General features: G+C 36.9%; 1 protein-coding gene across 1 annotated transcript in view; it reads left to right on the top strand.

Moving 5' to 3' along the window:
• Positions 1-17196, top strand: part of LOC129942213 (F-BAR domain only protein 2) — a 107010-nt gene extending 89814 nt beyond the window's left edge. The window contains exons 9-16 of the mRNA XM_056051069.1: positions 14559-14740; positions 14805-14977; positions 15045-15184; positions 15245-15583; positions 15643-15816; positions 15871-16206; positions 16278-16507; positions 16572-17196. Of these exons, the coding sequence (XP_055907044.1) occupies positions 14559-14740; positions 14805-14977; positions 15045-15184; positions 15245-15583; positions 15643-15816; positions 15871-16206; positions 16278-16507; positions 16572-16669 (1672 nt within the window). The 3' untranslated portion in view covers positions 16670-17196. The remainder of the gene's footprint in view (positions 1-14558; positions 14741-14804; positions 14978-15044; positions 15185-15244; positions 15584-15642; positions 15817-15870; positions 16207-16277; positions 16508-16571) is intronic.
• The last annotated feature ends 7318 nt before the right edge of the window (positions 17197-24514 follow it).

Below are 24514 nucleotides of genomic sequence, written 5' to 3'. Positions count from 1 at the left end.
TTTTCTCCTGACACTGATGGCACCGCAACTATTTTTTTTAAATGCTGAACTGTACTTTGTGAACCCCTTACTAAGGCCGCGTTTCCATTTGCAAGAAAACTTCTGCAATAAATGTCCGATAGTCTGTCCGACAGTGAATTGCAAGTGGAAACTACCAAGCAATTTCTATCGCGACAGTACTTTCATAACTTCTTGCGAGTATTTGCAAGTGCAATTAATTGCTAGTTTAAACACATTTGTATCGACTCGCGACAGTTCTTGCAGCTTATCGAAACAGTTTCGTATATCTCGCGCAAGTAGCTGGTTGACGTCTTTGCTTTACACATACAAAATGAGTAAAATTAAAGGTCTTGAATGGCCTCGCGAAGAAGTTATGCTATTAATTGAAGTTTACGATGGTGGATACAGGAATTCTAAATAAATACATCAGGGAATGGTATGAGTCACCTGAAAAAAAATGATTATCAAAGATTCATCCTGCTATTGTCGTTAAATTATAATTATATGTATGTACTGTACTTACCAGATGCTAAGAATCGCAGAGTCAACAAGAGTCTTTCCTTCGGTGATATTGACTCACGGAATCGAGTGTCTTGTTTTTTTATAATAGGACCCACATTTTATAGCAAAACTTCCAAATCAATTGCGGTCATCCGAGTGAAATTGAAGTATTGCTGAACATCTTCTATATTCAATTCATTTAATAAATTATAGAAGGCACCAGCTTCCCGTCTTTTTAAAATCCAATCTCGAACCCAAGTTGATCTTTTTTTCTTTTTTAATAATAAAATTATCATCGCAGCTGCTAATCTTTGACGATTTCTCGCCATGACTTCACAATTTTAACTAAACAACCAGATTTCTTGCGACATTAATTGCTCTCCTGGTGTAAATACATCTGCAATAAATTGCGACAATATGTTGCGCGAGCTTCTTGCAAGACATTTATTGCAAAAGAAATTGCAAGAATTCACATGACAATGTAAACGCGACTGCAAGAAACTTCTGCAAGACTTCCGCGAGTTGACTTGCAAGTGGAAACGCGGCCTAAGAATAAGCATGAAATCTCGAATTACCGTCCGATTGCTAAACTTTCTTCATTACTCAAGCTCTTTGAAATTATTTATTGCGACTCTTTACTTTAATATTGTAAGTATGTTATTTCTCCATTCCAATACGGTTTGTTAAAGGGCAGGTCCATTATCACCCATCATACCCAATTTGTCTCCAAAACAATAGCACTGGTCAACAAAATCTTAACTTTTTTTGCCACACGGTCTTTTTTGATATTTTTACTTGCGACATATAGGAACTATATGGCAAGTTTTGCATTCGTGCAAAATTTCGAACTCGAGATTTTAATCAAACTTGATATTACGATGGTAGAGAAGTCGAAAAAAGTGGGTCCCGCGATTCCGTCCGGTCAGTTTTGTCTGTCTGTCCACGCTCCTACAGCCTAAACCATTGCTTCGATTGAGTCCAAACTTGGAAGTTAAGGTTTTGAGCAGATTCGCGTTAGGCGTTTTTTTCATTTTTTTTTTAAGGTCAAAACTAACAGTGGCCCCCATACAATTTTTTTGGTCAAAAACCGAAAATTCGAATTTTCTCAAAAACAAACCGAGTGATTTTTTTTAAATTTTCTCTAAAATTTTATTTTTTAACTTGGCTTCTTTTTATAAGAAAACCATATTTTTGTATCGCTGAGGAAAGGTACCGCTCATAGAACCGTTATTTTGTTTTTTAATTTTCTCAGCAACTTATGAACTGATTTTAATAATTTTTTTTCTGAATAAGCTCCTATATTGCCTTAACAATATTTGATTAACAAAAATGCAATTTTTAATTGTTTTGATTTTTTAAAAAATATTGAATTTTTATTTTTCAAAACTCTATATCTAAAAAACGGGTCAACAATTTTTTACGAAATTCAAACGTAAGACGTATATTTACAATCACTAAACAACTGCATTCCAAAAATATTTTTAGAACAAAATTGGAAAATTTTATATATAAAAAATTAATTAAAAAAAAACCGCTCTAACGATTTTCAAAATAAAAATTTGAAAAATCAACGGGTTTTTTATTTGTAAAATGGCATTTAAATTTTTGAAGACAAACTTATTTTTCAGGTAAAATTTTGAATCTTAAAATATTATTTTTTAAATTATTTTTAGTGAGCATGAGCCCGAAAGAGCGCACTATTTTGACAAAATTGTAATTACATTCCTAGCTTTCATCCAAATTAGTGCATTTGGTACACATTTATATGATATATTTAATCAACAATCTATTTTAAAGAGTCTATCAAGAAGTATTATCTTGTTAACTTTGTATATAATGATTTTAAAATATTATTCTTTACGAATAAGGTTGTTTCACACATGATTTACTGGCCTTCGCCTATATAAAAAAATAAATACTTAGTACCTACAAGTTAAAGAAACTGGCCAGAGAGAGTATATGTATTTTCTATTAGAATCACTTTTTCAACGCATACACATTGTACCTATTTATAAAGGTATTACGTACTTCTACAACTACTGCTTACGTGTCACTTCTTAACTAAAATCCAAAACGCACAAGAGCCTGACTGTAAACAACACATGAACAGCAATTTCTTGTACTTGTTCGTATGCTTGTGTTTTAAAACTTTAGTGAAAAAAAATAGACTGAACGTAAAAACTCCATGTTTGCGCTGAAAACTTGTAGTAAAGAAGGAATGTAGTATGTACCTTCTAGCCACCAATAACATTCCTTCATTATCATCATAAACATGTCCTTATCTATTTATCTGCATAAAGCTAAGCACGCCAAGTGAACTATTCTATGGTCGTTTTAGACATCTACCTGCTACCTAACTACACAACCAATAGGCGATCGCCTTACAATTTAAACATTCATGGTCTGCCTCTTTCTTATCTTATTTATTTTCCATCCTGGTTCTTCTAATATGAAATTACAATAAAGCTATCTAAAGGAAAAAAGCTTTTAGGGAACAAGTTGAATCTATATGAATCGCATTGTAGCTTTATAGGTAATAGAAACTATTTTTCATATACAAAGATCGTACACAAGTAAAAGCAGACTTATGAATGTAAATAAAAACAAATATCGGTAAAAGATCCTAAACAGCTGACGTAAGCATGCAAAAGTTTGTTTCATCCCCTTATTAGATACAATATTAAGCCATTTTGTTTGTTATATAAAGTGCGTTGATATAAATAAAACAAAAACAAATTCATCAACATTCATATGGTAGCTCTTTATGTGAAAACATATACGAGGATAGACTCAAATAAAATGAAGGAAATTGTGTTGACTTTTTGGGTCGAAAATTAATTATCTCCCTTATTCTGCTGGCTGCTTATGGGAATGGGAATAATATTTTTCTCTTGCTCCCGCTGAATTTCTCTACTTTCAAAACTAACGCCACGCCAACGACTCGGCATCTGGTCGCTCTAAAAATGTCTGCTCATGAGAGTACTATGGTTTTCATATACAAAGATCGTGCGGTTTTTTTGACAATTCAAATGGCATTTATATCTTTGAAGCCAAACTTATTTTACAGGTATATTTTTAATTCTCATATAAGTACTTTTTTAAACAGACTCTTTGCATACAGGAGCAAGTTCGTGCGACCCAGTTGTGCATTTTATTTGCTTTAGTTGTTGATCGTAAGAAAAAATAAATAGGTAAAAAATATTTGTTGGCCAAATATTTTATTTTATTGAGTAATTTAAAATATTGCGAAATAACACAGATCTTGTTAATCAAAATTTTATTTTTTTATAAATGACTTAATAAATCTTAGATTTGTATCCATATTTCGCTTCTATTTGGTCCCTTTTCATTGCCTAACATATTTGGGTTCCATTTGCCCTATTACCGCTTTTGATGGAACCTCTCACCGTGCTCGTCGCTGATAGGCACTAAATTGTTAGGAAAAAATCCAGGTGGGCGTCTAAAAAGTGGATCTTAAGTGACATGTTGCAACCCAAAGCTTTATATGTCATTAACAGCTCGCTAACCAACTCCCTGTAGCTGTCACTCTTGTGGTTACCCAACATATTTGCAACAACATTTTTAAAAGCCTTCCATTCAGATTTTTCTAAATCGCTTAGTTTTTAGACGATATCCTAATAGTTCTGATTGTTTTTTGGACAAATTTAGATTCCGAACTAAATCATTTAAATCTCCACGAGTTATGAAATGTCGCACGTTTGCAATTCCTTTAAACAGAAAGTCATCGTCCTCGTCAACACATTTACCTGAAGTGGACGGGTGTGAATGGTCATTCTCAACAGACGTAGTTGCAACTAGTAATAGTTCTGGCAATTTTTTACAATTAGAGACTGGTCTTATAGCCAAAGATAAGTTAGGGTAAATAACAGTATTTTTTTCTTGTATTTTATACCGTTTATGTCGGTGAGACAAAAATAGCAATCTGAAACGTGATCTCGCTGTTCAGTCCATATCATGGGTACTGCAAACGGCATAGGTCGTGCGCCTTTCTTCCAGCCAGTTGAATTTTTCACACACGTTATGCAACAGACATAAGGAGCTCAGGATTTATCTTGATGGGCCACAGAAAAACCAAAACATTGGTGATAACACTCCAACACACGATTCGTAAAGTTTCGTCTTTGTTTTTTGAATATCAGTTCTCCGCAAACATAACATAAATAGATAGGATCATTGTTACACTTCCTCGACATATTCACAGGGTTAATAACAAAAAAAATACTAAAACAAAAAGGTGTAAAAATGCAACCACAAATATTTTTAAAACGGTTTCCTTGGAAGCTCTTCTGTTAATTTACTGCGTAGTACAAGTTTTGAGTTATACCGTATCACAATAAAACTGAGGCTAATTGACACTTGACAATTGTGATTTAATAATGAGACTAGATTGACAAAACAAAACTAGCTATCAAAGTTCGTGTGACAAAACCAGTGTTGACCAGTGTAATTGCTCTAGAAAAAGTTTTAAAGTTGATGTTATAACCACTGCTTTTAGTAAATTCTTTGCCAAGACAAGCACGCATTATTTATTCAAAACCAAAAACTGGTAGTTTTTCAACATAGTTTATTGAGTGAATTCAATTTTACCTAGAAAACCATACATATATACAGTGTCGAGCATAAGTCATGGTACTCAAAGTGCCATGTCATTAAAAGCTTTGAAAGAAAAGAAAACTTAAGGACCTAATTTATATGCATCAAGTTATTTATTATGATAAAACCTTATTCTTTGTTTTACCAATAGAAAAAATTCAAAAACAAATTCTATTTTCTAGCAAAAAATAATAAAACCTTGAAATCTATGAAAAAAGTAGTGCAAAAGTCTAGGTACTTCTGCACTTACTAGTTTTAACTGTTTAAATTTGTAACGGTCCTGTTGGCTTTGTTTTTTTTTTTACATGAAGCTTGTAATATGACATGTGTGTGTCAATCAGTACAAAGCGATGGGTCGTCCAGGTTAAGGTTAAAGAAATTTTGTTCTTTAAAACCAAAAAAACGATGGTTAGAAAAGAATTAACGGTAAATGAGCGTCAAATTATTATTTATTGCCATGAGCAAGGTAAAAGTTATGCGGATATTAATAAAATAGTTGGACGACCCAAATCTACCATACAAAATGTGATTAACCGTTACAATAAAGGTCAGGTCTGGTCGTCCGCGCAAGCTTACAGAAAGAGATGAACAAAAAATCGCGAGTATAATAAAAAAAGATCCATTCAAAAGTGCTCTAAAAATTGCTACCGATAAACAGATAAGTTTAAATAAAACAGTTTCTCCGTGAACAGTTGCAAGATCGCTCCAGAGATCTGGGTTTAAGTCGTGCACACCTCGTAAAAAGCCGTTCGTAAGTGAAATAAATAAAAAGAAAAGACTGGACTTTGGAAAGGATTATAAAAATAAATGAAATGAATTTTGGGACAACGTAATATTCTCCGATGAGTCGAAATTCAACATTTTTGGTTCAGATGGGAGGAATAGAGTGTGGAGAAAACAAGGTGAAGCCTTGAATCCTAAAAACTTAATTAAAAATGTGAAACACGGTGACGGTGGTGTAATGGTATAGGGGTGTATGTCATCCAGTGGTGTCGGGAATTAGACAATAATTGATGGAATTATGAATAAGGAAGTTTATTTGAACATCTTAAAACAAAACTAACAACAAAGTGCAGAGAAACTTGGGATCGTTATCCTGTTGGAATTGTGTCTACGATCCCAAGTTTCTCTGCATACAGCTACAAATGTAAAGTTGTGGTTCTCCTACAACACGCCCCACATGCAAGTGGTAACCACACTGAATATCCTTTTCTATCTCTAGGATATCCAACATAGTCCTTCCGAAGATCGTCTTTGCCCATATTGAAGATTTTTGTATTTCATGTGCTATAAAAGGAATGGCACTAGTAAGACTTCTTTACGGACAACGGTTCCGAATGTGACAATCTGTGGCAACTGCATCAAACCAAAAACCACCACTTTATCCAGACTTGCCTTGAGTCCATGAGTGTCCTGTTCATAGTTTCCATATATCCATTTATTAGAAATTTAGATCAACATTTAAAATTATGTATGGTTTGTGCTCAATTAAATGGTTGTTGTATTTGATAAATAAAAAACAACATAACTGATTTTTTGCATTGATTATATAATTCGCCAAATTTCTTTTAGGAATATGCTTGTATAAGATGCACATTGATTGTTTCAACATTGTTCTTGCTTCGGCAGAACATATATTAAAATTGGCACATTCGGCCAGTGTTTCTCACTGCACCCGACTAGCTATAGGGGTTGCCCTGAGGTCCAAGAAATGGAACAGATTTGGCCAGTCAATTACGAAAGAAGTCGAACAGTTCGACAGGCTCCAATACAGAAATTCGTGGATCCCAAATTTTCCTACGGCCAAATGTTGTCAAGGAATGGGACACTAGACAGGCTTCACCAACAGCTGCCCCAAAGCCCCCCGTGCCTAAGGCACCAGAGGTGTAATCCTGACATTTTAGCCTTGTTGTTGATCATTCAAGGTCAACTAGCAGGTCAACTAAAGGAGCATTGCAAAAGGGTAGATCATCTCTACTTTTTGTTGCCTGGCCTGGAGCAATTTAGACCACAATGGGCGCGCTGCCGGGAACGCGCCTAAAAGTCCTAGCTGTAAATGTTAATTCACTGATTAGGATTGAACGAAGAGCTAATATGTTCCAATTGTTGAAAGACTGTCCTTTTGTATTTATAGCTAGCGAAACTAAACTAAACCACAAACACAAATTGACTCAAAAATTACAATATCGTAAAAAGAGACCGGCCCGACTCCACTCAAGGGGGCGGTGTCGCTCTCTTCATACGAAAAGGCATTAATTATAAAGTCATAAAGGAGCTCAAGATGCTAAAAGTTTGCGTTGTATGCAGCTCTCTCACTCCGGGGAAGCGGATGTATATGATTGCGGCTGGAGCTCCGCAGGTTACTTACTTTGCACCAGAATACGAGATTCTTTTTAGGGAACTGCAACAGAGCTTGGAAGAAAAATATTTCATCTTGGCCGGTGATTCGAACGCAAGATTGGAGAAATCAACATAGTAATCCCAGATGTAATCATCTTTTTAATTTGATGAATATTTACAGCGTTGAATATGGTGTCGACCTGCTGGCTACTGAAAAGCTATTGTATCCAAGAAGCGGCTCCTTTCTGGATCTTTTGCTGTACGACACCAGACTGACAGTTACAGACAAAGTGGGTAATCACCCTCGAAACTGCTTACAGACAGTCGAGTATGACAGCGATCACTGCGGACTGGCTGCTGTAATGCAGATTCCGAACGAACGCGTGGAGTTGGAGGAATACGTTGCAACGCATTCTTACAATTACCGTAAGATGCGTTGGCCTCGTTTCACTAACGCCCTAGCGAGAGAACTTCGTTCGAGTGACATAGCCCCACCAAACAACAGAAACCTAAAAATACAAAAATTGGCCAAAATTTACAACAGATGGATGAAACAATAAAACGAACGATGGAACGGACAATACCAAAGTACCAAGAACGGGACCAAATGGACACTTACAGAAACGCGACTATTGACGCATTGCGAAGGCACAAGACTTACAGACCCACATGACTTGGAGGTTATAACACTGAAGTCGTCAATAAAAAAAATCAATATGTTGGTTAAGGAGAACTACAGGTTATCAAATAACAAGCACTGGGACCGCAAGATCCACTCAGTTAATTCCAGTGACCCTGGTATGTTCCCTAAAATAAACATGATATTCAGAAAAAAGGACGACAATGACCTTCCGAGTCTGAAACTCCAAAGAACCGAAGAGAACAGGAACGTACTCAGGACAGCGCAAATAGATCCAGAAGAAGCCATTTTTGACGATGACTTAAACATAATTGAAGATCCGAAGGAAAAAGTGGAGGCGGTGGGAGCTGCTTTCCAGCAAGTGTACAAGGTTAATGTAAGCATTCGCCCCAACCACGACCTGGAAAACAGAGCCCTACTTAATCACCTTTAACTCCGCAATCATATCATCATAATCGCCGAGCAAACGGGACCAAGTCCCTTGTTAGTGACGAAGGTTGAGCTGCAGCTCATCTTCAACTCAATAAAAAACAAAAAGTCAGCAGGTGTCGATGGTATATCAACGTTGTACTAAGACATTTACCGATGGAGGCAATTGACATTTACACCACACTCTTCAATAATGCATATTATGCAGATCGCTGTGATTCATCCTCTCCCGAAAAAGGGAAGGGACAACTCCAACCCGTCAATTCTTCGGTCGATAAGTCTTCTTCCGAGCATCAGAAAGTTTTCGAAAAAAATCATTAATAGGGCTCTGACTAAGTGGGCTGCGGGCAACAAAATAATCATGGATAAACAGTTCGGGTTCAAGGCGGGTCATGACACAATTCATGGTGCGTCTAAGCTCGTTTCCGATATCCAATGGAATAAATCAAAACAACATTGCACAGGTGCTGTTCTAGTTCTTTACCTTAAACTGAGCAGGCTTGGCATAAGCAAGCCATTGTTGTATATACTTTATGATATGCTTAACGGTAGAGAGTTTGTTGTCAAAAGTGGCAATGTAACTTCTACCACAACATTTTCAATTAAAAATGGTCTCCAACAGGGAGCGGTGAATTCGCCGCTATGACCAGGCCTAGAGGAGCATTCGCTCTGACGAAACGGCTGTTTTTTAGCAGTCGGCTTGACTTCAGAGTAAAGGCAATTTGCTTCATGGCCCTCATACGGCTGATGATCGTTTATGGTTGTCCTGTGTGGTATAACATTGCTCCTTCCCAGATGGAGAAGTGTCGGGTGTTCAAGCGGCAGTGTTTACGACGCTGTACCGGCTTATATCGAACAGCCGAATCTCCTTACGTGCATTACTAGTCCAACGAGGTCCTATACAACGGAACTCGGATCAACAGAATTGACAATTTCGTGATTAAACTCATTTGAGGTCACATTGCAAGAGCTATGTCTTCGACCAACAATTTAATTTTCGGGGCGTTATCCGAACGACGAGTATTTTGAAAGTGCACGCTTGACTGCTTGAGCGGCTTCATTCCACCAGAGGCATTCCTCTTTTAAGATAGATGCGGTCTGATACAGGATACATAATCTACCACGTTAGACGAAGAATCATGGATAGGCAACTCCTGTACAATCGGGATACCATGGCCCAAGGCGGAGCAGAGCTCCTTCGGTTCAGAAGGGCTGCGCCCGAACGGGACCGAACTGATAGGGTCAAGCAGGAGAACCAGTTTTGGTGGCTTCAATCGGCACTTGATAGTGGGTAGTCGGAATGGGGTTTTAAGCCTTGGTCACTTTACATACTTTTTTTATAGTAAAATAGATCTTAGGGCCGAAAGTCATTAGAATTAAGTATTATTGTTTAATTTAGAGTGTCCTTATTCTTGAGCTTTTTCGGTTTACTCTTAGATCGTAGCCATTTAAGCAAGAAAAAAAACTGGTTCAAATATTTAAAATGTACCTCCCATAAATGCAAACAAAACAGATGATACTCTGCTTTGAAGGATAGGATAAAACGCAACGTTGTTCTTAAAAAATATTGTACGCTGTTTTCACAAAGTAAAAATCACTTTTTAATCAATCATGTTAGTATCAGTATTTAGTTTGGAGTCTGGAGAATGTTTAAAGCTACTTTTTAAAGCGGTATAATTGGGTACTTCAACTTTTGGAACTATCATCGTTGCCTATCAATAGGTGTGACTTCTTTTGTTTGGTTGGTTGGGTACCTTCGTACTTAATTTCGTATAAAAAATAGGAGATAGCTTAACAACTGATGTTGAAGTCTAGTCATCTAGAAGTGAAAAATGTAAGACTGAACTTATTGTAAGTGTTAATATGGCGAAGTATTCGTCAGCAGACACTGTCATGGACTCAGAACATAGCACTTTATGCCCAGTGAAGTATCTTAACTCACTTGAGCTATCTGTGTTGTGCCCTCACATAAGCTTTAATTTAAATTAGGAGTGTCAGTAATGCTAACGCGAAATTTAGTTGAGTCTCGATTATGAAAGGCTACAAGAGTTCGTGTCACACAACTTGAACGAAATGTTTTTAGTGGTAATATGTTAACTGGTGATGCTGAAAAGGGTGAAAATTTAATGATTTTTCCAATCTCAATAATTCCTGCAGATTAACCATTCCAATTCAAAAGGCTTCAATTCCCCATTAAAGTTAGTTTCGCTATGAAAATTAAATAAAACATGAAAATTACCTCCTTAAAAGTGATGTTAAATTTTGTATCAAAACTATTGAAGACAACTGTTTAAATTTGTTTTAACAAAATATTAAAAATGTAAACATTTTTTGAAAAATTTCATTTACGAGTATAATGGTTTCTATAGAGAAGAGTTAGTTTAAAAAAATTGAGTAATTTTGTATCTTCCATGTTGTTAAGCCAGAGTAAAACTTGGCTTAGCGTCTGTCACTGCCAGAATCGGACATTTTCAGATAAAGTGGAGAGTACCTTCACTTTCACCTAAGTAACTTTAAAAGCATATAATGCGTAAATCAACCCTATGCGGCATAAAATTCAGTTGTATAAGTTCTCTCCGTAGCTTTACCATCATTGAAATTTCTTCGGTGATGTTATAGTCTTTAAGATAATTCCGCTCTTCTAAGTTATGATTTACATAGCTTTAGAATTGCCTGTATGAATAACCTTTTGTGCCATTCAAGTATTTCTCTCTCAGCCTTAAGTCAACTGCGAAAATGAGCTGGTAGGGCGAAGTTACTAATTCTTCATTACTTGCATTGTTCATGCTTAGTTTTATCACACATTCTGTCGCCAAATCCAGCCATTTAGTACACCAACTTGTTCTAGTCCCTTTCACTCGCAGAGCTACTATCTTTGGAAGTCGGTTATCATCCATTGTTAAAACTTTCATTATGTACTACTCTTATTTTTAAGTCGTATGAACAGAGGGGTTTAATCCTCTTTCTAAAACGATGAGGTAATTAGGTGTACTATGTTGAAGTTAGAAAAATTACCGTGGAAGTTTCTGCTTCGAGTCATACTGCTTCTTTCTCCAAATCTGTGCAACCTTAAAAAAGTATTGATGCTAATAGAGCTTCAAATATTTTGAACTTGAGCAACTATTCCATGTTGTGCGTATCGCGTTCATCATTCCATTAGAATGCCATTTTTTGTTTGGACTGTTGCTTGGATTTATCAAGGTTAACTATTAAGCTCCAAATCTTTCACAACAAGATCATCAATAAACAAAGCAAACATGCTTGGAGTTAATGTGCATCCCTGTCTTACTCCCTATCGATTAAATTCTGTCAGTGAATCTTTATTCCATATCTTAGCCATTGTGTCCTCGTGCAAATTTTGTAAACCCTTGAAAACTTCCGTGACATCCCATTATATCTTGTAAATAAGCGCTTTTCTATCAATTATATGGAATGCAGACCTAAAATCAACGAAAAATGCATGCAACTTCTTTTCTTTATGAAGGGATGCTTCTGCAATACTTTTGAAGGTAAAAGGGTAAAACATCTACTTCTAAATCATACCTGAAACTTCTTTAAAAGTACCCTTTATAATTGGTAGAACCATTAAAATTTTCTTGCTTGTGGATCAGAAAAATAAGTTTCAGCTTGATGATTAATTGTGTTGTCCCATATTTAAAAATTCAGCTGACATGCCATTCGTTTTCCTTATTTATAAATTCTTCTGTTTCTAATAGTATCCATTATATTTTACTACTCCGCAAAAGTAATTCATACATTTTTTTCGAAGCAAAAGGTCCACTGGTGATCTAGTGACGATTTGCTTCACTGTTCGTAAAGATGAAGTACGACACTCACCGAATAGTGAAGCAAATCTTTACATCGCTTTGGAGAAAGTAAGATTATTGCACCTGATATTTCAAAAGCAGGTTCTCTTTCGTGCTTTCGGTTTTCATGAATCCCTCTTTTATTGGATTAGTAATACTAGTAGTTTTGGGATAGATTCAAGTCTGAATGTCCATAAAATAAATGGTAGTGTACCCCAGGGCTCTGTTCTATCTCCAACACTCTTTCTAATTTTTATTAATGATCTCCTGTCTGCAACTTCTAATCCAATACATTGTTTCGTTGACGACAGTACTCTTAGCTTTTCATATTCGTTTTCAGACTCACATCCCTCTTCTTCGGATATTGAACTGCAAGGACAAAATATGATAAGCTCATTAAATTCCGACCTAAACAGCATTGTTCAATGGGGATTAAAAAACCGCGTTGAATTTAATGCTTCGAAAACCCAATGATGTCTTGTATCGTTTAAGCGAGATATACCCCCTTTGCCATTATCCATGACTGAACACCTGGATATTCTCGGTATGTGTGTCACCAACCACCTCTTGTGGAATGATCCCATACGCGATGTCGCCAAAAATGCCGCAAGGTGTTTGGGTTTCATTAGGCGATGCAAGAAATCTCCTAAACTGGTTTTTATCTACAAGACTTATGTACGTCCAAAGCTTGAGTATAACTTCCATCTCTGGGCTGGTGCTCCTGCAACTTACTTAAACCTCTTGGATAGTATTGAACGTAGAGCATTTAAATTGATAGGTGATAATATCATCATAAGTGCGTTTACTTCGCTTGAGCATCGTCGTAAGGTTACTTGTCTTACCCTTTTATAACGGTAAATTTGAACGGTTTATGCTCTAGTGAAAGAGCTAGCTGCTTTCCTCTCCTTAAACAGTTCAACAGTAATACTCGCGCTTCTAGGAATGCTCATTAGTATACCCTCGAGTCCTACTTCAGCCGTACTGTCAAATACAGAGATTCGTTATTTTGCCGTACTACGCGAATATGGAATGCCTTACCACACTCTGTCTTGCCTAGTCATTGCAATATTTAGGAATTTAAAACCAATGTGCACCGACATATCCTTTTAAATCCTGTCGGGGGTAGTAATATCCCCTTGAGTGTATGCTTATTATAAAAAAAAATGTGAACACTGATTGCAAATTCGCAGATCAATTTTTTTTAAATCGTATTTTCTTGAAAATTTTAGAAAACCCCATAAGAATGATACACATTTAGGACCATATTATTTATATTCGTTTTGATTTTTATTTTGAAAAGGCTGATTTTCAAGTGTCAGCCAAATATAATATCAAGAAAAAAATTGATTACATAATATTCCAAGATGATTTTTATCAATATTTTCTAAAGTGCGTCGCTCACCACTTCTCCTTATCACATTGAATTTATTATTCAGCTAACATAACAACCTGTTCGCTGATTGCAGAACCCTCAGTTTTTCATATTAATTTTTAGATTCTCATCCTCATCATTATACGGGAGCGTATGATAAGATTTGTATAGAATATATTGGAATGATCTTGACAACATAGTCCAATGCGAATTCAAAAACCCTGTAGAATTTAATCCTTAAACAAACCAATGTTTGCTTTCGCAATCATTAACCTCACTATCCATGGGTGGTACTTGAATCGAGGAGACTGAACAGCTTTCAGTTCTAGGTAGAAGGTCACATACAATCTCTCAGAGAGTTATTACATGAGTACGTACGTACGAATGTGGAACGCTTTACTAGGAACGCTTTACTAGGCTCAATATTTAATTTCTAATCCTGTCCTCCCTTCCTAATTGCTCGCATAATTCCAAATCATTCATCATAAGGGGATGTCTAACCCCTCGAGTGGGTAAACAAATCTGAAGCGAACAAGAAAATTTGGTTTATATTTACTTCCACTTGTTGCTAAAATCTTTTTCTAAGCATGGTATATGATCTTCCAGTCTTTATAACCGAAATAGACTAGTTTCTTTGAGTTTGAATCTTTTCTTTTCTGGGCTATGTGTATGTTTTTAAGAGGCTCGTACAATACAATCCAATTTTTTGCTTGTCTACATTTCTTTAAAAACAGATTAAAATCAAGTAAAGAAACAAAAAACAGAAATAGAGTATTGTCTTTTATTGATATAAATTATAATTTGTTTTATCTTATTTTTATCATTTAATAAAATTATTCCTTAATTTATTTACAAGCAGCGAAGAAAAAGACCACTTACAAGACGATGAACAAAATAAAGTACAAAAATCATCATCAGCGACGGTGGCTATTCCAGTTATTCCCGGTGTTGCACCAACAGCTGCTCCCGAAGTCGATGAAGATGGTTACAGTATTCAACCCCAAAAAGATGCCGCCTGGGAAGATAATCCAGAAAATGGTAGCATTCATTTTTCATCCATATTTCTTACTAACTAACTAAATTTTTATTTGTGTTTTAAAAGCGGGAAGTTTCTACTCTGATTCGGACTCAGATTCAGATAATGATAAACCTGATAAAAAAATTCACGTCAAAATAAAACCCCTTAACAATGGTACTGCTCCAATGTCGGCCAGTGTTGATGAACTACGAGCGACTGTGGGTAATATATCGCTCTCGCCGGTGGGAATTTTTTCGGTAAGTATTTTTTTCGCCTTTAAAAATTAAACGAATTGATTTGTTTTGTTGTTGTTTAATCTTATAGCACAGTCAACAGCTAGAACAATCCAGCATTGCGTCACGACAACAAAGTCCAGAAGTATCAAATGCATCGACACCGACTGCTACTGTGCATCCTTATGCACCACTCCAAAGTCCTACTCTATCGATGTCTAACAACTCGAGGTAAAAATTTAAATACACCTATACTTCCTTTACAAGGAATGTAAATCTATTTTTATATAGATATGCCGACTTGGGCGATATATTCTCTGAAGTTGGTGAAATCAGTGCATCTGCTCCTGCATCCGCAACGATATCAAAGTCTGTAAGCCGCCAAATACCAACACCAACATCAGCCAACAGCATAGCTATTCCTCGTCCGCCTTCTCGACGTTCAGAGATGGCACCACGAGGTCGAATAAGTCCATCGTCGATGTCAAGAGCCGACAGTGTTGGCAGTATGGAATTCCGGATGGGCGTCGGGCATGGTTCATCAAGAGGTCCATCACCTCTAACTATTGGCATATCGGATACGATACCCCTTGCTGTGGCCTTCCATGAAATTATTCATGCTTACTTTAGGTATGTCGCTTCTCTCACAAAAAGATCCAAACTTGTTTTTATAAAACTTCGTTCCTTAGGGGTACCGATGAATCAAAGTGTCAGGTGAAAATAACTGGTGATATGATGTTGTCATTTCCTGCTGGCATAGCCGGTGTCTTGGCCAACAATCCCAATCCAGCCAGATTGGGTTTTCGTATAAAGAACATCAATAACCTTGAAAACATTGTTCCCAATCAAGAACTTGTCCAAGTGTAAGTTAAATTTCAGTTGTATGCTTATAACACTTAACCTTGTTAAATTTTTAGTGATCATAATCAATCGGATACGTTTAGTACAGTTCTTGAATTTAATATGACTGCTTTGACGGCAAAATTACGTCGTCAATCGGAACAAAGCCCATCTGCTGCTTACTTTAATGTGGAAATACTAAAATATCAGGTGCGCTCGAAACCAGGTGCCTCATCGTGTCCATTCCAATTGGTAAGCTATTGGAAATGTGAACCAACATATACCGCCCTGAAAATTGACTACAAGTACAACAATCATGCCATGGCAGTTGCCACTCCATTACTCAATGTAACACTGTCAGTACCAGTAAACGGATCCGTTCGAAATGTACAATCAAAGCCTCATTCGGCGTGGTAAGTTAATTAACCAAAAAGTAGTCTTTCTTTCTTTCTTTTGAATCACGTTCAAATTTATTTATTTAAAGGCTTGGCGAATCGAATCGTTTGGTTTGGAACTTTACGGATATCTCTCAAAATTCTCAGGGTGGTGGTGTTGGGACGCTGCGAGCTCGACTAGAATTAAATGATGGTCCATCGACTCCTAATACCATGACTACACAGTTCAATTGCGAAGGAACCACCTTATCTGGAATTGAATTTGAACTTATTGGTAATGGCTATCGACAGTCGTTGGTAAAACGAAGATTTGTTTCAGGTAATAATAAACACACTAAACTTAAAGATAAGTAAATTAAAGCGTTTATTTCCAAATTGTAAAGGTAAATACATCTGTGAAGGAGATGGAATTCGAAGTGGGGCAACTCCAACTCCACCCTCAGTTGGTTCGTCAAGTCCTTATTCAGCGAAATCCAATTAATAAGAACACAAAAAAAAACAAGGAATATGATGATGATTACTCAAAGATGCTGCAAACTTGCGAGTTTCGAGGAAAAAGTATGTGCTGGAACGATAATAAACGAACAAAAATGGAATAAGACCCAAGATTTGAAGAGAGAATTTATGTTAAAGATATTTTCTTCTATTTTAATTTATTTTTTTGTTTTTAAAAATACAAAGAAGCAGAAGTCGCATTCATAAATGTTTTTTTTTTTTTAATAATAATTTTGTTTGTTTGATTATATTTTCTTTATCCTGTTTCATTATTTTCGTACTAAAATGTACATATAAAATTGTTTAACCTGTTCTTTGTTTATTAATTATAAATTATATTATTATTAGCCTGCTATAAATCACCTCTCACATACTTTTTGTTTTTCAAAACTATTACATAGCATTAAAAGAAAGCTAAACAAATAATTAAAAGAAAACTGAAGATTTCTATAGTTAAATTATTATATGTATAACCAAGCCTTACTTTTACCAAATAAAATATTGTATGTTAAATGTCTTTCTCATTTATAAAACCTACTTTTAAAAGAAAAATGTTTTTTTTTTGTTATAAATTGATTGGATTCAAAAATCGTTATTGTATTTTTGGATTATAACCAGTACCCAGACACTTGTCGTGTTGTGATACCCTTAAATGGCTGTTGACAAAAATGGAATAACATTTTCTTCCTTTCTTTTTCATTCAAATTCAAATTCATGACCTGAAAATCTTGCCGTAAGCGAAAAAAAAGGAGACAAAGTACAAGGGCGGATCACACACTTAACATAAATATGAGTTTTGAAAACGTTTAAAAATGTCATTTGGTAAAGTAAAGTAAACGTAAATAAAACACAACTATTCTTTTCATGATACACTGCCGGTCATCTGAATAGGTTCACAAACATTTTCACCACACTGATGGCCTCCCTTCATATGTATTGCAATGACACATCTTTTTTATATGTAATAAAAGGGCTAAATTATGTGCTTGTTTTGGGAGAAAAAAAAATATGACTAAATGTATTCAAAAAAACAATCATGTTTTTTGGCTCATCTGAATAGGTTCATAGATGAAATGGAATAAAACAAACATTTTTTGAATTCAAAGATTTATTTTACCCTTTTCTATTGTATGATCATTTAACAGAAGCTAATAATGAGTATTGCTCTCTTTTTAATATAGTCTCGTAAATTCGATTAAAGCGAAATTTTAGACCAGGGGTGGAATCATGTAAGGTGATTTGTGACTGTTACATTTGTGACATTGTGGTCAAAAGAATTTATTCGTCTGTGTAATGTGATCACCAAAATATTTCTTAAATTTGGTATCACTTTAGGAGAAAAACTTTGACATTTGATATTTTTTTAATCTGCCTGAAAATTGGTTTGTGTTTTGTTCGTCTAGACTAGACGTTGTGTGTTCCTAAAGTGGAATATATTTCAACAATGATGATGACTTCACAAACTGTACTCTGGGCCATGGGAGCTGACCATTCAGCCCCAGATTGCCTTTGATAGGCACCACCTTCAAGAAAATCGAGTGTTTTGTCTAACTGGAGTATAGGGGAAATGTGGGTTTATGTTGTTTATTTCGTTAATGGAAAGTTTTTTAAAAATCTATTTTGTTCAGAAAGATACATTTAATAAACATGTATGAAGGAATATATATATTTAATGTACGCTTACTTTGGATTTGGAAGTTAAAGTACGTTAAATTTATTGCGGAGGTTTATTTCCGATATTTCTATTACGATTTATATCATGATTCCACTCCAGACTTTTTTAATAGTTGGGATTAATGACTTTTTGTCTTAGAATTGCCTCCCTGACTCGTATACTTTACGTGAGAGAAGTCCCTATACACTCTCTATTATGTAAAGGTTAGGGAAGTTTTGGGGCCACATCAGCATCTCCACATTTTCTTAATCCACTGCCTTACTGTCCTCGCTGTATGGATAGGGGAAAAGTCATGTGGAATGTCCACGACATTGATCCAAACAGGTCAGAAATATGTGGGAGCTCCAAGGCTCCGTAAGGAAATAGCTCCCCATACCATAACACTGCCTTCACAGCTATGCAGCCGATTTAAATAATGCTCCTCTTTTCGAAGGTCATGAAAGTAATAACTATAGCCGTATAGGCCCCCTAAATTGAACTTTTTCCCGTTTGAAAAAATCACTTTTGGTCACTCAGACTTCCACGACATGTATTTCTTACAGAACTGGAGACGAATATAAGAGCAGAGGAATAAAAGGCGCGTGGTTTTACTTTGAAGGTTAATGAAAGAAGAAGGATATAATTTATTAAATTCAGAAAATGAAGTTATGTGAATGTGTTCAAAGTACAATACATGAAAGCTTTTAGATTATAGGTTGGTGGCTGACTTCAGTGCAACTTATATACAAAATATTGTAACTCCAATACTCCTCCTTAAGCTAAAAGGTTGTTATTTATTCCCATTGCCTTTCGAAAAGTTTCCACTTTGACTTTCTCCAAAGGCTTTGTTAAAATATCTGCTATTTGTTCCTCTGTGGAAATGTAGTTGACTCTAATTTGACCTTTGCTGAGCGTATCTTGCACGAAATGATGACGAATGTCAATGTGTTTCGTCCGGGGGTGAAACCCATTATTTTTGGAGATTGCTATTGCACTTTGATTATCGCACAAAATTTGAAGTGTGTTATTATGCTGCTTTAGGATTTCAGTTTTGAGGCCATTCCACCAAATAGCTTCCTGAACCGCTGCAGAGAGTGACATATATTCAGCTTCACATGATGATAATGCAACAGTGTGTTGCCTCTTAGAGCACCAGGATATAGCTCCTCCCTGAGCTAGGAAAACGAAACCGGTTGTGGACTTCCTGTCATCAATGTTGGCTGCCCAATCAGCATCTGTGAATCCAATGATGTCATGATTTTCATTTTTTTTAAATCTCAGCTTCATCGATGAGGTTCCACGCAAATAACGGAGTAGATGTTTTACAGCGAGCCAATGTTGCGGTCCTGCCTTTGAATTAAAACGGCTTAGAGTGTTGACACTGAAACTTATATCCGGTCGAGTGCACTGGGATAGATACATGAGGCATCCTATTGCTTCCTGATACGGAACGTTTTGAAGGTCATCATCATCTTGAGTTGACAATAACTTTTGACTGGCATTCATCGGTGTCTTCACTGGTTTAGAATCGTTCATGCGGAATTTGATTAGAATTGATTCTATATATTGTTCTTGGTCTAGAGCGTAGAAATCTTGACCCTTGGTGATACGCATTCCAAGAACGTGTGTGGCTGGTCCTAGTTCCTTCATCTGGAACTTTTGGTGCAAACTGGTTTTGATTTCTTTTAGCCAATTGTTGTTGTTTGAAAACAACAATATGTCATCCACATATATGGCTAGTATAAGGATGTTTCCAGAATCAGTTTTGTGGTATACGCAGGAATCATACCTTGATTGGTCTAATCCAGAGTTCTTAAGCGCTTGGTCCAGCTCCATATTCCAAATGCGACTGGACTGTTTTAGTCCATATAGTGCCTTGTTAAGACGGCACACTTTAGTTTTGTTGTTCTGGTCCACAAATAATGGAGGTTGCTCCATATAGATGTCATCAGATATTTCTCCCTGTAGAAAAGCGGTGATGGCATCCATCTGTTCTACATCCAGGTTAAGTTGAGCAGCGAGTGCAAAGAGATATCGCAGGGAACTATGACGTACAACTGGAGAGTACGTTTCCTCATAATCCACCCCTTTTCGCTGCGAATATCCTTTGATCACGAGCCTCGCTTTGTAACGGTCAATGTCACCCGTGATACCACGTTTGGTTCTATATACCCATTTGCATTTTATGGGTTTACGATGAGTTGGCATATTTACGAGAGACCAAGTATTGTTAGCCATTAATGACTGGAACTCTTCCTCCATGGCCAGCTTCCATGAACTTGCGTCTGGACTCGACAAGGCTTCTTCTGGCGTTGCTGGGTCTTCTGAGATTTGCTGTGAAAAATGCTTCGCAGTATTTTGACTTTTAACTGAATTTACTGCTTTAGGATACTTGCCTTGGGGGATGCGCCCCGCATCGTGGAGGTTTAGTACTAGCTGGTTTTCTACCGAAACAAGACTATTTGGGTACGATGGAGGCGCGACAAGTCCAGTAAATCCAGAGTAGACATCTTCTTCAGCATTGGACATCGAAGATTGACTTCTTTCCTCGTTAATCATCTCAGGTTCACAGTCATCAAACAGGTCATCGTTACTAGATTGAGAAGGGGAAGGGGAACTACAATTGTTCTCAATAATAAAATCTTTATTCTTGCCTGGTATATGGCGCTCCCTGTCGCTGCGCCTCAACATCGGTGTTTCAGATGCATTTGAGTTTGGTTGCTGAGGGAGCGCATCGGCATTCGTAATGGTGACATTGGGGTTGATGACATTTGATTCGTTGCTGTCATCTGCTGCATCGGATGAATCATATATATATGCTGGTGAATCCATTGGTTTGATACATTCTTCGTTGGCATTTGTATCATTTTCGTTGAATAGTTCTAATTCAACATATCGTGGTTCACTTGATGTACTGTTTTCGCTACGTACCACCGGCATTCGAGATTTTTGTGAAGATTCACCTGCACCACTGTTTTCGTCGATGAATGTAACGTTGCGGCTCTTGAAAATTAAATTTTTCACCGGGTCATACAGACGATAGCCTTTGGTATTTTCATCAAATCCAGTAAGTATGCATTCATGTGCCTTTGGATCCCACTTTTTGCGACTTATCTTCGGAATGTGTGTCATAACTGTCGTTCCGAATACTTTAATATGTGACAAATCGGGTTTCATTCCAGTCCATGACTCTTCAGGTGTCATGCCAGTACCTTTGGACGATTCAATAGGTAAACCGAATACGCTACGGCTTCCGCCCAAAATACCTTTGACATGTTGGCATCGGCTAGCATACATCTGGCCTTCTCAACAATCGATCGATTATCTCTTTCGGCGAGCCCATTCTGCTCTGGTGTATGAACGTTCGTTGTCTGGTGATGAATTCCCTTGTTTTTTATAATTTGACGCATCTTCGAGTTCAAATATTCTTTTCCGTTGTCGGTACGGAGCTTCTTTAACCTCTTACCACTTTGATTTTCTGCGAAATTTACGAACTCTAAGAAGCATCGACATACTTCGTGTTCTGATTTCGATTTAAGAAAGAAAACAAATTTCTTTCGCTAGTAGTCGTCAACGAAAGATAAAAAGTATCGGCTACCTCCGAGAGACTCCTGCTCCATCGGACCGCAAATGTCGGAATGGACGAGTTCTAGAAAATCAGTAGCTCTCTTACCTTGTTTACTAAATGGGAGTGTAATTTGTTTTCCAATGGGACACATTTTACAATCTGCTTCGGATTGGTTTGTAAAGTTGATTCCTGTTGCCAAACCTCCTTTTAACTGGTTGAGACTGTTGTGATTCAGATGGCCCATTCGCCTGTGCCAAAGCTCTCGAGTAGCAGTTGCTCCACACGCCAGCGCTTTGCTCGGGGTTGCGGTATCTAACCTAAACAAATCATTGTAATGTGATCCGGTTGCAATTACCTTTTGATTTCGATTAATCACTTGAACGCCCCTGTTTTGAAAGACAACCGTGTGACCTCGTTTCACGATGCGGCTTACGGACAACAAGTTGGTGCTTAGATCTGGGATAAACTGAACGTCATTGATTTCAATTACATCGTCTGCGCTTTTTCCAGCTTTCAACGTAAGATTTCCAGTAGTTTTGACGTGCATTACCCCTTTATTTGCTGCAATGACTGTACCTGTTGCTTCTTTGGGATTTTTCAGTAAATCCTGACAGTAGGTCATGTGAGATGTTGCGCCTGAATCAAAATACCAATCGTTGCTGATTCCAAGTCCAACTGTAGAGAGCGCAGCACCGAATGCATGATGCAATTTCCTACCATCGCCGTTCGAATGCACAGGTTTTGTTTGGCACTTCTTGGCAATGTGGCCAAAATTGTGACATCTGCGACATTTTGGGCCTTTTCGCTGCTCCGTGTTGCTTGTTTGACGCTTATGGTATTTACCCGCAAAAAATGCAGAATCTTCTTCACCTGGTCGCATCTCCTGTAGAAGCTTTGTCTTTATAGCATCTCCAGTGATCTTTGTGCCGGAATTTTCCAGCGCCATTATCATCGGTCGGTAGTCATCAGATAAGCCAGATAAGAGCGTTCCAATCCATTCCTCATCAATTGGAAAGCAAATTCCGTTTAGTGACTGAGAGGTGGAGATAATTTCCTTGACGTAGCGCTCCATAGAACCGCAGTTCGACAGTGAAGTGGTTATCAGCTTACGCAGTAAACCTACACGACGCGTCAGACCATTGTCTTCGTAGGCATCTGCTAGCTTTTGCCACATTTCTTTTGCTGTCTTGGCACTTTGGGTATGGATGTAGCACACTGAATCGATTGCCAAAGTTATTTTGCTTCTCGCCCGTCTATCCTTATCTTCTTGAACTGGAACTTTAGGCTCACCATTCTCATCTGTGTCGTACTCAATGACTCCGCACCGGAGATTATCCAGATCGAGATACGCCTGCACTGCAATTCGCCAGTTCGAGTAGTTCTGCCGTCCCAGCAGCTTTTCAAAGGAAAGTCCATTTTCGATCTTTGCCATTATTTTAATTCTATAAGAGCAGAATTATTATTTAAAGAAAAGAAAATCAAATTTATAAATTAATTTTGACTGGAGGGGCCCATAACCTATAAGAACAGAGGAATAAAAGGCGCGTGGTTTTACTTTGAAGGTTAATGAAAGAAGAAGGATATAATTTATTAAATTCAGAAAATGAAGTTATGTGAATGTGTTCAAAGTACAATACATGAAAGCTTTTAGATTATAGGTTGGTGGCTGACTTCAGTGCAACTTATATACAAAATATTGTAACTCCAATAACGAATTTCTTTCCTAGATTTGTTAAGTGGTGTTTTTTCTCTTTTTAATGGGAAGCAGTTTTACTAACGCGCTTTACCGTAGCTAAACTGCAGTTGACACCGGTTTTTAATTTTATTTTTGACGCGGAATCATGAGAATTAAGGCCCAACTATAATAGGCATAAGCAAACATAAGCTTATGTCAAAAACCCAATGAAAATTCGCTTAAGATTGCGAAATTACTGCATAGCCATAATGCAATTTTGCTCACGTATCTACATGTCAGATTTTACTTATCCGGCGAGCGACTGGGATCGCTCTTGCTTAAATGTGCTTAAGTTAACGAAACTGAGAAAAATTGAACGAAACGGAGCTAGACTCCATTATGTTCAATCGTATTGAGATTCTTTGTATTCGCACGTTTACTTATGCGCGCATATGCTAGTTTATGCCTATTATAGTTGGGCCTTTAGAAGCTGCTCTGATGATAGCACGTCTATCAGCCTTTGGTGTGGCCGTCTAAGTTTCTCCTTTCATGTTCTTCCCATAATTTTGTATATTTCGCAAGTAACCGCCTACAAAATGTTGACTTCTTGACTTGACTAATTTTCTTACCTATAAGTCGTTGGCTTAGGCCTGATTCCCGAAATGCTTTTCTTTTGCCTTTTTCTTCCTCGCTTAAAGATTTTCCGCTACCCATTTTCAACCTTAATAGGAAAAACACACTAACTTTATTGACAGATAAAATTTGCATTTCAATTAACACGCCACTCAACGCAAACTGCAATTTTTTTTTTGAATCTATTCAGATGAGCCAAAAAACTACCGTGGGAGAATACCGGTAGGCTTTAAGCAATTGTTTTCTCCCAAAATAAGTACATAATGATGCTCTTTCATTACATACATACATATATAAAAAA

This window comes from Eupeodes corollae, chromosome 1, assembly GCF_945859685.1.
Source record: "Eupeodes corollae chromosome 1, idEupCoro1.1, whole genome shotgun sequence".
Classification (NCBI taxonomy): Eukaryota; Metazoa; Arthropoda; class Insecta; order Diptera; family Syrphidae; genus Eupeodes; species Eupeodes corollae.
This window is presented reverse-complemented; position numbering and strand designations above follow the sequence as displayed.